This window comes from Mandrillus leucophaeus, unplaced genomic scaffold (assembly GCF_000951045.1).
Source record: "Mandrillus leucophaeus isolate KB7577 unplaced genomic scaffold, Mleu.le_1.0 Scaffold740, whole genome shotgun sequence".
NCBI lineage: Eukaryota > Metazoa > Chordata > Mammalia > Primates > Cercopithecidae > Mandrillus > Mandrillus leucophaeus.
In genome coordinates this window covers 1,102,354-1,119,137 of record NW_012108031.1, presented here as the reverse complement: position 1 = coordinate 1,119,137, position 16,784 = coordinate 1,102,354, and the positions used below count along the sequence as shown (strand labels likewise).

Here is a 16,784-nt window from a genome sequence, read left to right as displayed (position 1 = left end):
AGAATCGCTTGAACAGGGGAGGCTGAGGTTGCAGTGAACCGAGACTGTGCCACTGCACTCCAGCCTGGGTGACAGAGTGAGATTCTGTCTCAAAAAAAAAAAAAAAAGTATAGACACTTCCTACATTCAAGATTTAAGGATAAATACAATGCCTATGTTTTCAAGAAATAACATATTCTTCCCCACATATCTGAAATTCTAAATTACATTTAATTTATCTTCCCCAGGATCCTATTTTCCCTATCTTTTCTTTTCCATTTGCCTCTTTCCTCAACTTCCCATTACTATCATCTTAAAGGTTTTTAAGTGACTTTTGTATTTTGCTTTACAAAATTAAGTTCTCAGCATAGTGTCTTGAGCACACAAGAAAGAACTCTAAGAAAAATCGATAGACATTAAATTCAATATAATTTTCTTCTAAGCTTTGTTCTATGTACTTTAAATAGTATACAGTATTTCTTAACTAAAATTTTAGAACACTGCTTGCCCAAGACATGATTTAAAGAAACCTGGTAATGGAAGCATAAATATAAATAAATATATATACAAATACACACATATATTCCTATAAGGAGAAAATGAGAAAAAAAGAGCAAAACTCTTTTAACATAATAACAGCAAGAAGGTATTTTTCAGGACTATTAATGTGACTTCACAATGAAACAAAATTAATGCAATTTTAAAATTTATAAATTATTTTTAAAATTCCTACATTTGTCCCAGAAATGTGTTTAACCAGCAACATTTTCAGAAATAAAATGACAGTAATAGTACCTGGAATGCTCTGAGAAGTGCCATATGGTCACTGAAAGCTCCCGCAGTAAAACGTTTCCTACAAAGCATAGCTGCACGTTTTTGAGAGGCCTGAGTAGGTAGCACAAAAGGATCTCGATAAGCTAGTGTACAAGCAATTGTAAGGATGGGGTCCAGACACTTTAAAACAACAGCACACAGGACCATTTTACCAAGATGTGGTTCTACTGGCAAGTCAGCCAAATGATACCCAAGTTCAGTCAGATCTTCCCATGTATCCATTGCATCTATTGTCTAAGTAAAAGGAGACAGAACAGATTTTGACATGAGCAAACACTATGTTTAATCAAACCACATAATTAAAAACCCCTAAATAAGAGATAAGAATACAGATTTTCTTTTGCTACATCTCATAAAAATATATTTTGTTTCTAATACACTATAAAAAGAACTATACCTTATGTTTTATACATGACGGTATTAAAGTACATGATCATTTAAGATAATTGTTTAAAAGTACAAAATTAGTTTATCTGGACACACGTAGTAGGACAAGAAAAAAATAATTATACAAAATTAGTTAAGACATATTTTCATTTAGTTTAAAATTTCAAGTAAAAACGTCAAGTAAAATAAAACTATGAAGACACCAACCTTAAGCATTTGTACAGCATTCCTTACAATTAAAGCTGGTGGAGGTTCAGGAGCTTTCATAAGAAAATCAGCAATGGGACAATTAACTGGGGCTAACAGCTTGGTATGTAAGCAAAGTTCCTACAAACCAAAACAGTAAATAATTTTTAAAAATTAAAAAGAATACTAACCTAAACATTTAAAGAAATCATGGGAACTATAGTTCCCAAACACAGACTAATAGAGTCTCTGATTAGAATGAACAGTAGAAGGAACAATGTCTTTCTGTAAAAGATGAGCTCATACTTTGCCCTAGATGCCAGAACCTTAATACCTTCCTCAATCAACTTATACAAAGATTGCCATTGCTCCCATTGGCAACATCTCCTCACACTGTTCTTACACATAACATTCATAGTCACTGTCCAAAAAAAAAAAAAAAAAAAATTTCCCCTTTATACTTACTACATTCTAGAATATTTTATCTACTCAGCAAATATTTAAGTGCTTGCTAGGTGCAAGGCCCTGTGCAAATTGGAGAAAAAGAAGGGGACAGAAGGAAGTGTCCATTCTCATTGAGTTTACACTGTAATGTGAATAGCAGACCTTAAAGAGTTAATTATATAATTAACTACTTAATTACAACTATCATCAGTGCTATGAAAGCTATAGGGAGCTAAAGTAAATATGACTTAATTAAGTTCAGAAAAGGGTGGGAGAGGCAGACCATGCGAAGTTACAGATAGTTTTCCTGAAGAAAGACACTTAAAACTAAGATGTAAAGATTGAGTAGGAGTAACCATAAAAGGAATAAGGGGAAGGAATCTAAGGAGAGAGCAGATACATGTGAAAGCCTTAAGGCAGAAGGAAAAAAGATGTGCTTGAGAAACTAAAACCAATGGTGTAAGAGAGGATAAATAACAAGAAATCACCTGTTCCTGCCTGTGACTGGAGACACAGGCAGGAACAGCTAATTCACGCTCTTGTTAAGAATTCTGAATTTTATCCCAGGAGGAAAGGAAAATCACACATAAGCATTGGGAAGTGAGAAATCATCTTAGGTATATGGATGTTTAACACATTATCCTGCCTCTCTTTAAGGGTTTGAAAGCCAGCATTAGCCAAACACACTAAAGAATCAAATGAATGCATTCTGCTAATCTTCCCTAGAAGTTACAGGGTCTGGCTGTTCCATCAAGTTAGAAAACTTAAAACACACACACATAACACAATTAACAGAGGTCAGAAAATCTCAGTGAACTCAGTTCTAAAAGTACTAGATAATCTCAGCATTTTTTTTTTTTTTTTTTTTTTTTGAGACGAAGTCTTGCTCTGTCGCCCGGGCTGGAGTGCAGTGGCCGGATCTCAGCTCACTGCAAGCTCCGCCTCCCGGGTTTACGCCATTCTCCTGCCTCAGCCTCCCGAGTAGCTGGGACTACAGGCGCCCGCCACCTCGCCTGGCTAGTTTTTTAAATTTTTTTTAGTAGAGACGGGGTTTCACCGTGTTCGCCAGGATGGTCTCGATCTCCTGACCTCGTGATCCGCCCGTCTCGGCCTCCCAAAGTGCTGGGATTACAGGCTTGAGCCACCGCGCCCGGCTAATCTCAGCATCTTATACTGAGATTTGGGTATTATCTTTTGGACCTTAAGTAATTTGTTTTCTAATCCCTCTGAGAATTTAAAAGGTGAACACTATATAGTTGAAACTCATAAAATGCTGCATTAAAAAAATATGGCCGGGCACGGTGGCTCACACCTGTAATCTCAGCACTTGTGGGAGGCTGAGGCGGGTGGATCATGAGGTCAGGAGTTCGAGACCAGCCTGGTCACGATGGTGAAACCCCGTCTCTACTAAAAATACAAAAATTAGCCAGGCACGGTGGTGGGTGCCTGTAATCCCAGCTACTTGGGAGTCTGAGGCAGGAGAATCGCTTCAACCTGGGAGGTGGAGGTTGTAGTGAGCTGAGATTACACCACTGCACTCTAGCCTGGGCAACAAAGCAAGACTCTGTCTCAAAAAAAAAAAAAAAAAAATTTAAACTTTAAAACTGTACCATAATTTAAATACATTCAAGTGGTTCTTTAAAATTTTGAAGGTTTATGAATTAAATTTTCTTATATAGAAAAAATATTTCTGTTATACACATAGCCACCCTCCATAATATATATTGAATAATTTTGTTTTACAAATTGATTTTTTAAAGGCCTAATCCATAAAAGTTGAAATGGCCCCTTTCTTCCCTCACCCACAAAAATGCCTTTTATATTTAAATAAATTTTTACCTGTAATGGCATTCTCAAAAGTTCTGGAGTCTGAAATTCCAACATATTCTGGAATCGGAGTCTACTGAACAGACGAAAACAAATTCCAGGTCTACATCGCCCTGCCCTTAAAAATAAAATACAAGATTATGACTCAAACAAGGAATAAAGGCTATAATAAACTGTAAACACAATGTGATTTAGGAAACAGAAAAATGATCCAGGATCAGGACACCTGAGTTTAAATCCTTATTCTATTTCTTATCCTCTATGAATCATTTTGGAAAGCACTTCACTAGTCTGGGACTCAATTATTTTGTAGACAGTGAGATTCATGAATGACACCTACCTGATATATCTTGTAGGGTTATGGCAAAAATCAAAAGAAATAGCATACATATGAAAGTGAGCAAAAAACCAAGTATGAATGAATACTGGTAATTTAAATTCAATCAATTTTACTGAGCTTATATCAAGCACTGTGTTCAGGTGCAGTGATTAGAGTTGTACAAACTATGCATTACACAGCTCCAAGGGAATGCCATTTATCCTGTCATCACAAAGACTTGTATAATATTCTATGAAGCAGCAGAAAAATACCTGGAAGAAAAGCAGTCTCCTAAAATTACCCAAAGTCACTATATCAGCTAATGGCAGGGCTAGCCATGCTAAGGGACAGAGATATAGAAATATTCTTGCCTTCATGGAGCTCACAACCCAGATAGGCAATCATCACTATACCACATTATAAGCGCTATAAAATCTGACATTACTGATCAATTCTTTCCTTCATCAAATACAAAAGGACTTCAAAAAGTTTGTGGAAAAATGGAATTAAAAGAGAAAAAAAAATAAAATTTCTCAACTATTAAGTTCAAGATACTTCTGTAAGTAATGACAGCAGCCATTTAGTCCTCCCTAAAGAACTGAAGGTCCAGGGAATGTAATTATGTCAATGAAGTTTTACATTATTACCCTAAGAAAAATTGGGGTCCTTTATAGGTATTTTAAGATTAGAAAATAAAAAGAATTCAGAAGGAGCCAAGCCAGGACTATAAGGTGGATGCCTAATGATTTCCCACCAAAACTCTCATAAAATTGCCCTTGAGAGGAATGAGCAGGAGCAGTGCTGTGGTGGAGAAGGACTTTCTAATGAAGTTTTCCTATGGGTTTTCATGCTAAAGCTTTGGCTAACTCTCTCAAAACACTGTCATAATAAGCAGAAGTTACTGTTCTTTGGCCCTCCAGAAAGACAATAAGCAAAATGCCTTGCGCATCCCAAAAAACTGTTGCCATGACCTCCAGTCTGCTTTTGCTTTGACTGGACCACTTCTACCTGTTGGTAGTCACTACTTTGATTGTGCTTTGTCTTCAGGATCATACTAGTAAAGCCATGGTTCATCTTCTGTTACAATTCTTCCACGAAATGCTTCAGGATCTTGCTTTCAATTGTTTAAAATTTCCATTGAAAGCTCTGCTCTTGTCAGCAGCTGATCTAGAGGCGATGGTTTTGGCACCTATCAAGTGGAAAGTCTGCTCAACTTTTAATTTTTCAGCCAACATTGGGTAACCTGAACCAACTGCGATGTTTATAGTGTTGGCTATTTTTGTGCTGTGAATTGTTGGTCCTCTTCAACTAGGGCACAAATGAGATTTCTTTTTCCTCGCAAATTGACATGGATGGTCTGCTGCTATGGGCTTTATCTTTAATATCATCTCGTCCCTTCTTAAAATGAGTTATCCATTTGTAAACTGCTGATTTCTTAAGGGCACTGTCACCATAAATGTGCTATTTGCTCTTACTTCAACTTTAGAAGAATTCATGTTGCTCTTATAGGGGCTTTTTTCAAACTGATGTCTTATCTTTCTTAGTGCTTTAAATGAGATCCTGCTCAGATATGTTATAACAAGTTAATATGAGTTTATTCTGGTGCAAAAAAAATGTTGAACTCCATGCATAATTTTTTCATAAGATGTATTTTCCATAAAGTTTTTGAAGGCCCCTTATACCTCCCTACACTATTACCTTCAGCCTCTGACTTATCCAGGCTCCTCTGAGAGATTTCTATATTTGCCCAGTCTTTAAATGTTTATGGGTCCTCTGAGATTGAACCCTCAGCCATCTGTTCTTCTTACACTACCCTCTCCCCTGAAGTAACTTTAATTATATTAATAACCTCAATTTCCATCTGTATTATATCTTCTTATCCTAATTCTAGGCCTATACTTCAGAAACTTCTTAGACAGCTCCACTTAGATTTTTTTTTTTTTTTTGAGACGGAGTCTTGCTCTGTCACCCAGGCTAGAGTGCAATGGCGTGGTCTTGGCTCACTGCAGCCTCCGCCTCCCAGGTTCAAGCAATTCTCCTGCTTCAGCCTTCCAAGTAGCTGGGATTACAGGCGCCCACCCCGACGCAGGGCTAATTTTTGTATTCTTATTAGCGACAGGGTTTCACAGTGTTGGCCAGGCTGGTCTCGAACTGCTGACCTTGTGATCTGCCCGCCTCAGCCTCCCAATCCACTTAGATTTTCTACAGGCAACTCAAACTTAAAATAACCAAAAATTAATTATTCTCCCCAGTAAAAACATTCTTCCCACACCCACCCCCACGCAGGGCTAATTTTTGTATTTTTATTAGAGACAGGGTTTCACAGTGTTGGCCAGGCTGGTCTCGAACTGCTCACCTTGTGATCTGCCCGCCTCAGCCTCCCAATCACTTAGATTTTCTACAGGCAACTCAAACTCAAAATAACCAAAAATTAATTATTCTCCCCAGTAAAAACACTCTTCCCATTTTCCCTATCTGACTATGGCACTACTGTTCAATTTTCTAAGATAGAAACCTGGATGACATCCTTAACTCCACTCTCTTCCTTACCCCTCACCCCCTACATACACAATCACCAACATTACTTTCTTTGGTATCTCTTGAATTAATTATCTATTTATTTTTATTTCATCTCTACCTTATTATAAGAAAGTACTAATGAAGGAGCCTCCTACTGGGTCCTCCTACCATCATTTTTGTCTCTGCCAATCCATTCTTCAGAGAGCTGAACGGATACTATAATCATGTTATCCCATTGTTTATTTTTTTTAAAAAGAGAGAAAACTCAAAATGGTCCTTAAGAACTTGTCTCCAACTTTTAGCTCATTTTTCACTATTCTCTAAACTAAATTCCATCCAAACATCCTTCCTATTCACTCTTGCCTGTAGGCAAATAAGTATACTTGGTTATACTTTCCCTCTGCCTTTTGGAAATGGCTTTCCACAACTCCCCCTTTATTCACAATTGTCTCAGATTCAATCTTAACAACTTGGGAAACATCCAGCTGTAGCACAGATAACACTGTATTAAAACTGCTTAATTTACTCAACTCCCATATGGACTGCAACATTTGCCCTACCTCCAGCTTTACCTATCAGGCTATGGTTTATTGATCACTGTATCCATAATACGTGCAAAGGGAAGGCTTTTGATAAACATTTGTGGAAAAATGGCAATGAAAATTTTTACAGTTCTGGCCTTCATCTCCAATAATATATTATTTATTATTTTATTTGTTTTTGAGACAGGGTCTGGCTCTGTTGCTCAGGCTGGAGTGGAGTGGTATGATCACAGCTCATGGCAGCTGCAGCCTCGACCTCCTAGGATCAAATTATCCTCCCACCTCAGCCTCCCAAGTAGGTAGGCCCACAGGCCTGTGCCACCACATCTAGCTAATTTTTAAATTTTTTGTAGAGACAAGGTCTCACTATGATGCCCAGGCTAGTCTCAGACTCTTAAGATTCAAGCGATCCTTCTACCTCAGGCTCCCAAAGTGCTAGGATTACAAGCATGAGCCACCACACCCAGCCTCACCTACAATAATATACTATTAATAGCATATAAGTCCAGCTTAATGTATCAAGCCACTATTGGTCATAAGAAAACAATTGACATAACAACAACAAAGCCCTCATGGGCATTCTATGAAGTTACAAGGTAAACAAATAATGCATATGAGTCTTCAGTATATGAGGCATTCTTTTAAAGTCAGCATTTCATGTTTTCTTGCTAATTATAATAAAATGCAAGATAATTACTGAAAAATATTTTTAATGTTATCTTTTGAAAATTAAAAAGTAACCCAAACACATAGTAAAATAACCAAATTACAAAAAAAAATAAAATTGTCTCCTTACTCCAAGAGCCCCACAAATCCTCCTTCTCAGAGTAAATAATCATTCATTGTTTTTTAATGTTTCTCCCAGACTTCTTGATGCATTTGTGTCGAAATACATACACAAATATACAAATATTTTTCTCACCACAAAAGATTACTAGATGCATGTTCTATATCCTTTCAATTAACAATGCATCCTGAAAACTCATTCCACATAAGAACACATAGATCTACATTTTTCCTTTTAACAGCTACTTAGAAAGCCACTGTGTGGCTAAAATTTATTTAATCACTTCAGTTTTGATGGACACCACACTGTTCCCAGACTTTTCATTATTATAAACAATGCTTCAAAGAGCAGTCTTAAACATATATGTTTGCACACATGTGCAAGCATACTCAGGATAAATTATGAGAAGTGGAATCTATGGTGAAAGAGTAGATTTAGATAGTTTCAAATTACACTCCGGAGAAGTCACACCAATCTATACTCCCATCAGTAAAATATGAAAGTCTACTGGCCCATGTTTTTCCTCTATGCTGTACATACTGTTAAACATTTTCATCAATGCCCATCTGAGAGTCAAAAAATAATATCTCATTAATTTGCATTTATTTTGATACATATTAGGTAGTATATGTGAGGTTAATGTATTAGTAGAGCATGCATATTTTTTATTTTGATAAATTCCCTATTTGTGCCCTTTATCCATTTTAACTGGATAACTGGTCTTTAGTTGATTTCAAAGAGCTTTTTTATACGATAAGGAAATTAGCTCTTTGTCCTATATTGCATATGTTTAGACTTTTTGGTTTTGTTTTTTAAGCTTCTTACATCTGAATGTACATTTAGGTAAAAGTTTTTAATTTTAACATAACCTAAATTCAACTTTTAAAGAAGTATTAAAATGGCTTGCTTTGCAAAAATAATATAAAAATTTTAACATGAAAACTATTATTTTATCAAAAGTGGAATATGTGATAAATGTGTAATACATATAAAAATGTTTCCATTTTACAGGCAATTGAATGAATATACATTAAATATACATTACCTGCCTTTCCGCTGTATGGCACTAGCTTTGGAAATCCATACCATTTTTAACATTGTAACAAAATTCAGAGCATCAAAGGATTTCTGTAATATTTAAACCATCTTTATGTTAGAATATAAAAAGTATTTAAAAGGTAATAGCAAGAAATGTTATCAACATATTTTAACCTGCCAAGTTTAATTCAAGGTCCTCTCTTGATTAAATAATTAAAACAGCAATACTGATTTTTAATAAACCCTGATTTTCTGATTATAAACACACTAAGAAAAAAGGATTTAAAAACTAAACTCAGAAAAGCTGTAATAACTTTCCCATTCTGTGCTCTGCTGAGCTATCTGTTGCTCTCTGCCACAGTTGGATAATGGCAGCCAGCTCTCATAAGACATCAAGATTGGAGAGAACTGACCTATTCCCTTGAGGTCATTTTCTATCAGATTTGCATCATTGTGAAGAATAAGAAGATCAAGGAAAGACATTTTCTGAAATACTTTTCAGGGACCTAACCTTGCGGAGTAAGAATAACAATCAATAACCTTATCCCAAAGAGAAATATTTTTAAACACTTCCACTTTACCTCCTGTTGAGCTACTAACAAAGTTAGCCTTTCCTGAATTTTACAATGAAGAAAGTAAAAAAGAACCATTATTAGCCACATACTTCTTCAAATAACCTATAGTGAAAATTTATTGTAGAGAAATACTTTAAAAAGAAATACAAGCCTAACTAGAACATATATTTCAGTCACTCGGTACTTACACTTTCCCTTTCATAAAATAACTGCAGAGAGCAAATAAAAATGTTTGCATAATAGTTTTTAAAATTTTTAGGAAACAAGCTTCTTATTTAGTTTTTAATATAACATTACATTTGTCAATTTTATATGTTAAATAACTTTTGACACTACTCATGTTTAAATTTCAGTTACTTAATAAATAAATAACACCTAAAGGAACTTTCTAAACTATTCAAAACCCACTTTACCCACTTTAGGTAATTTTAGGGCAATAAAATCTGAATTTTCGTTGGCTCACCATTAAGATTTTTAAGTAAAATGTATGATTATATAAAAATAAAATTTATCCCATCTTTAGAGCATTCAATTATAATGCATATGGCCAATTTTTATAATAAAATTTTATTTTCTATAAAATATTCCTTCAAATTACATTGAAAACATTATAAGGCAATTAATTTTTTCACATTAAAAATGATGATTTATATTCACTAAATTTAGACATAATTTGCTTTCCACACATGAATAATATCTCTTCCCTTGAAAAATCAATTATCTTTCCCACTTTCATTTTTTCAGCAAATGTTATCTACCAAAAGTCAGGAATATGGACAATTGCTGGGCATTCCCGTACTAAAAGGAAATAAATGCCTTTTTTTTTATATCAAAGGTTGGCAAACTTTTTGAAAAGAGCCAAATAGTAAATATTTTAGGCTTTGAGAGGGTCTCTGTTACAAATACTCCAATCTGCCTTGCAGTGTGAAAGCAGCAGCCATAGAGAAAAGGTAAAAGCAGACGTAACTGAGTTCCAGTGAAACTTTTTTTACAAAAGCAAATGTTAAGTACAATTTAGCTGCTGGTTATCTCATGGTTTATCTATTTCTTTGCTTTCTTTCAGCATGGTTCACTTGAGCTGAGTATCTTTTGAACACCTGCTATAGGTGAGGCACTAAAGATTTAATAGTGAACAAGGACATAATCCATGTCCATATGTAGAAGGAAAACATAAAAAATATGTAATCAAATTCCCATACTGTGTGACAACATTTTCACTGTAACTAACCAAACCCTTTATTTTCTTCCTAGTATTTGGTAGGCAGAGAAACATTTTTGTATACTTAGTTAAAATAACAAAAATTGATTTTATATACTGAATTATTTAAGGCAGAATATTTAGTAAAATCAATATTTAGTATGTTAAATTTATCTAGAACCAGACATTTTTCTTAAATTCTGCTTATAAAAGGACATGCTGGTCCAAGCTGTCTTGAGTAGTGGTAAAATTAAAAGAAAAATAACTAAATAATAAATAAAAACATTTGTTGAAGTAGAACTTAATCTTCTCCACTTAAGTAAAACTACAACTTACCCATACATACCTCTTTCACCTTACCAGAATCAATAACAAAGACAACATCATTGACTGTGATGCTGGTTTCAGCAATATTGGTAGAAAGGATCTGCAACAGGATATTACTTTAAAGTTAATATAAAAACAGAAAAAATAACTAATAAAAATGTTAAAAAGGAGATTTTATGAAGCTTACTATTTTTCGAACACCTGCAGGTGGGTTTTTTAACACTTTCTTTTGATCAGATGTTTGCATGTTTGAATGAAGCATAAAAACTTGGTATCTGTTGACAATGAAAAGAGAAAATATACTCTAGGACCTGTCTGTTATTTTAAGCAACAGACATAAGGCTTTAGCCCTTACCTATGTGTACTGTCAGCAAACCGCTTGTCATCAAACAGGATGCGATCTCTCAGTCCAACAATTTCATCATATCCAGGCAGAAAAATTAGTACTGCACCTTGAGGAAGAATGACTTTTTAATATTAAATCTCATTGTGAAATCAGATGCAATCAACAGAATTATAAAAATCTGTATCACGTTTTCATGTACTGGTAAACTATCATAAGATGACATGAGATTATTTGCTTATTACTATCAGTGCAATTATATAAAAATTTGTACACTTAAAATATTAATTCTTGAAGTATATATTTTGCTCCAGTTCTTTAGACAACACTTATTTACCAGCATCACAACTATGGCAGATATTGTATAGAAGATGCATGATCAAATCCAAGTCTACTTTTTCATCATCGAAACTATGATGATAAGCTTTCAGGAGCTCTCTGTCTTCAGCACTGAGGTCACTTCCATTTGTTTGAACCAGAGAACTTTCATCCAGATTTCCAAATTCCAGTGAAGCACTAAAAAAAAAAAAAAAAAAAGACAAAGTCAATTTCTATTAAAAAGAGTAATCCTTAGGTCCTTCAAATTTCTAATATTCCCTAAGGAAGCTAAGGTAAGTGACACTTAATGTCCAAGCTATAATATGATTTTGATTTCAAGTACATTATTCAAAGTAAAATTTGGCAATGAATGCTTTTAGAAAAACACAATCTGAAGGCATTTCTCCAAAGTAAATATACAAATGGCCTATAAGCACATAAAAAGATGTTCAACATCATTAGTTGTCAGGGAAATGCAAATCAAAACCACAATGAAATACCACTTCACACCCACTAGGATGACTACAATCAAAAAGACAGACGATAACAAGTGTTGGAGAGGGTGTGGAGAAATTTACACCCTCATGCATTGCTGGTGGAAATGTAAAATGGTAAAGCTGCTTTGGAAAACAATGTGGCAGTTCTTCAAAAGGTTAAACATAGAGTTACCATATGACCCAGCAATTCCACTCCTAGGTGTATATATAAAAGAAATGAAAAAAAAATCCATATAAAAATTTGTACACAAATATTCATACCAGTATTATTCATAGTCAGAAAGTGGAAACAACCTGAGTGTTCATCAATTGACAAATATACAAACAAACTTTGGTATATCCATAGAATATGTATTAGTCATAAAAAGAATGCTACAACATGGATATTTTATGCTAACTGAAAAAAGCCAATCACAAAAACCACGTATCACATGATTCCATTTATATAAAATGTCCACAACAGACAAATCTATAGAAACTAGAAGTATATTAGTGGTTGGTCTAGAGCTGGAGGAGGCTTAAGAGAGCTGGTGGGGAACAGGGAGAGATACCTAATGGGTACAAGTTTCTTTTTGTGGTGATGAAACTGTTCTAAAATTGATTGTGGTGATGATTGCATAAGTCTGTGAATATATGAAAAACCATCAAATTGTGCACCCAAATGGGTGAATTACATGGTGTATTAATTATATCTCAATAAAACTGTTAAAAACAAACTTTCAGCTATCATTTATATTTTCTTAATAGGTTGTGTCTAATTGTTTACTATTATAAACAATATTCTGATGTATAGTTCACATTTTTAAAAAACTCAATAGGCACCAACTTAACATGACTGTTAGAAAATTCTATGCTAACAGCAGGTTGATTATGCTATTTTCCAAAAGCAAGAATCAATATAAATTACTGAAATAAATGCCTTACTTCTTCATCTTACATGTAAAAATGTAAACTATTGCTATCACTAGTAATTATCAACAGAATTTCTAAGAAGTTCAACTAAATCCAATCTCTCTTAAAGAATTTAGTAGAAAAATAACATAAGACTTTTTTCTATGGGAAAAATAAACTTCTACAACTTAATAATTGGCTCTTGTAAATTTTTTATTATACTTTAAGCTCTGGGATACATGTGCAGAACGTGCAGGTTTGTTATATAGGTATACATGTGCCATGGTGGTTTGCTGCACCCATCAACCCGTCATCTACATTAGGGATTTCTCCTAATGCTATCCCTCCCCTATCCCCAACCCCCAAGAGGCCCTGGTGTGTGATGTTCCCCTCCCTGTGTCCATGTGTTCTCAGCTCTTGTAAATTTTAAGATCTACTTTAAAACACTATAAGTTTATTGTTTTTTAATTTTTAACACATAAATGAAGAAGACATTATATTCTATTTAAAGCTATAACCTTTGGATATAAATTATCAATAATCCAGTAACCATAATAATATATTTAATTTTAAACACCTGAAATTTATAATTGATAATATCATGATCTATCAAATTAAAAGAAAGCCCAGTTAGCCAGGACAATTAAAATATTATCCAGATAAATGCTTTACCTGGTAACCTGTAGTATCTAGTGAACTTTACTTAACACCATAAGAATGTCTGGAACATTCAAAGTGTTAACAATAAAAGGACTGCAAGTTCTGGATGCTATTATTGAAATGACATCTAAACCTACCATATCAGAAATAGCATTTAAACCTATCAAGAATTTTGAGACTCAATGTCACAACTAATTTCAAACATTTATTTCTTATAATGTCTGAGACTACATTTCCAGTTCCACATCTATAAAATTAAGTACAAAAACCCAGGTAAAATAAAACATTTTATATGTTCTTGAATAACAGATATTTTAATATATTTTAACTTCAGGCTCCATTGTTTTCTTTTTTGAGTCTCTAAAGGTTGAAAACAGAAGCTATCAATGTATTATAAAATATATATTCAAAATTTTCTTTAAATATCTAATCTGAAAGCTTTATAATTTGTTTAAATATCTAATCTAAAGTTACCTAAAATCTCCATCTAAAAGACAGTTTTTACAGGATTGATTGGTTTTACAGGATTCCCTTGTGATTTTTTTTTTTGTTAAATCAAAGCAATACATATACATAGTGTTAATAAATGGTTTTATAGAAGTTATAACAAAAAGTCCTAGTCACACTGCTTAGAACTATTCTACTGTTTTAGCCATTTTAGCACCTGCTGTCATATTTCTAAGCAACACGCATTTTCTGCTATTTATTGTTTTAACAATGTAGTCATTATCTGTGAACCTCCAACGAATGAAAAATGAGGTTACCACTTCCACTTCCCTACACTTTCCACCCACACCAGTTCCTACAATTTTTGTTAAATCTTCATTCAGCCTTTACTTTACTATGACTGGGTAAACATTCACTGCTTAGCCTAATAATATACTATGATTATACCTCCTTTCTTAACTTTTTGTTTTTCCTAGAGTAACAACTGTCTAATTTTTATTTGCTTAGTTTTCTGTGATCTGATAGTAATTCTTCCCAAATTATCTGACAGATTCATAAAGCTTTTTAATATGATTGAAAATGCCAGGTAAATTTTTACCCCACAGAGACCTCCCTCTAGAGCCCCACATCTTCTGTTCCTATGCGATCAGGCCTACTAGACACTGGTGTCATCAAAACAATCCTCTCTACCAGCATCCTGAGCATTCCTTTCACCTATTCCCTGTGCTGTACCTACCTGTTTTTTTTTCCCCCCATTTTTTGTTTTTGTTTTCACTTCTTTTTTGTGAAGCACATTCTCTAACAGTTTCCTAAAAAAGGAGTACATAGGAAGCAAATTTTCTTATCTTTTTTCTACAATTTTCCTACTCTGTAAGCAATTTTCTAAACTTTATCTTGTAACTCTTCTTTTTTCTGCTATCATATTTTTAATTTATAAGAATTCTTTCTTATTTATGCATTCATTTACAAATATTCACTGCACATCTACTACATCTAGCTGCTGTTCTTGAACAAGCAGACAATAAGCTTACTACATTCTAGTAGGGAGAAGAGATAGATAATAAACCAATAAAACAGTGAACAAGTAAATTATATAGTGTATTAGAGGGTGGGAGGGCTGTGGAGAAAAAAGAATCGTAGAATAGGTTAAAGAGGATGGACAGTGTGGGCGGGGGTTAAACTGTAATATAATAGGGCAAATTTGGGTAGGTCTCATGAAGACAAAATCTGAACAAAGATTTGTGTTCTGTTCCTTTTTGATAGCACACTGTTTTTATTTCATGAATGCAATATCTTTTACTATAGGTTTGTATTATAAGTTTTCTCTTTGATAATGAATTTTCTTTTACTGCTTCACTCAAAGGCCACTGAATGAGTCTCTGAGTTCCAAAGCTAAAATGAGTGTTTCTCTACGGCACTGTGAGTTTTCTTAGTTCTGCTAAGTCAATCAATTAGCTATCTATCATCCCAAAATTAACATCTTCTATCAGTTGCCCTGTCCTCTTCCATTCTCTTTGAATTTTGTTTACACCTTTTAAATTCCTTTATATTGCTTCATTGTCATTTTAGTGAGGTTTTGGGAAATGTAAAAGGTTTGAGAAAATGCAGAGATAAATACTTATGTCGTATCTACCATGTTTAATTGGAAATCCCTCTTCTGATTTCTTAAAATAAAATTTAATATACTATGGTAGATCAGACAGAAAATTTCCTTAGAATTACAAAAAAAATCTCTGGATAAAAGACTATAAATGGTCTACATTTGTATAGTCCATAATTTATACGGTGAAGCTCTTTTAAAGAAGGTAGAATTAATTTAAAATAGTATAAAGTTTTACCTGTAAGATTCTAGAAGATCCACAATTTCAGTCTGCCCAAAGTGTTTAGCCCAATCCAATGCCATCCTGCCAAAATTCAAAGGATATATAAAAAAGATGTCATCAAAATTGTAAAACTAGTTCATGACCAGCCTGGGCAACATCAAGACCCTATCTTTTCAAAAAACTTTTTAAATAAAAAATAAGATAAATTATAGTTAAAAAAACAAGTCATTCAAAATTATTAACCCATTAAAACAGAAATTCACCAGCAATTATTACACAAGTTTTTAATATAAAGACAAACATAAGAAATCAAAAAAGATATGTGTAGCTATACAAAGATATATGAAGAATCAACGTAGTTTAAAATTACCAGCCATTTGATGCTTTACTATGGACATTGGCTCCCATACTGATTAACTGTTCTACTTGACTTGCAAAGCCACGTCCTGCGGCAACCATCAGAGCTGTTGCACTGGTTTCACTATGTCTGTAATCAACTAAAAAAAAGAAAAGATAAATACAACTTAAATTTCCAAACTACTTAAAACCATTTTCACTGTTTAAAAAATTTGAAATAGCAGAATTGAGTGTCAGGATAATTAGCCCGAGACTTGCTCCTTAACTACATAATGACAGCACTATGTAACACTTAACTTAGATGATCTACAGCAATCTGTTATGATACGTCTAGTGTAAATAGAATAAAGACTGTCGGTTGTAAGGTAGGAGAAAGAAAGGTCATGGTTAAACTGTTTTAAGCTCATCTACATGATTTCAACAGAAAAGGAAAGCTATTTGTTCACCAAATGACAAGATATAATTAAATAATTTAAAAGTTAATT

General features: G+C 33.8%; 1 protein-coding gene across 1 annotated transcript in view; it reads right to left on the bottom strand.

Moving 5' to 3' along the window:
- YTHDC2 (YTH domain containing 2) overlaps positions 1-16,784 on the bottom strand; it is a 91,808-nt gene that overhangs the window by 40,839 nt on the left and 34,185 nt on the right. Inside the window, exons 11-20 of the mRNA XM_011966091.1 lie at positions 16,313-16,439; positions 15,958-16,023; positions 11,644-11,822; positions 11,319-11,415; positions 11,151-11,238; positions 10,983-11,063; positions 8,871-8,953; positions 3,670-3,775; positions 1,408-1,527; positions 775-1,047 (exon numbers count right to left, since the gene is read on the bottom strand). Of these exons, the coding sequence (XP_011821481.1) occupies positions 775-1,047; positions 1,408-1,527; positions 3,670-3,775; positions 8,871-8,953; positions 10,983-11,063; positions 11,151-11,238; positions 11,319-11,415; positions 11,644-11,822; positions 15,958-16,023; positions 16,313-16,439 (1,220 nt within the window). The remainder of the gene's footprint in view (positions 1-774; positions 1,048-1,407; positions 1,528-3,669; positions 3,776-8,870; positions 8,954-10,982; positions 11,064-11,150; positions 11,239-11,318; positions 11,416-11,643; positions 11,823-15,957; positions 16,024-16,312; positions 16,440-16,784) is intronic.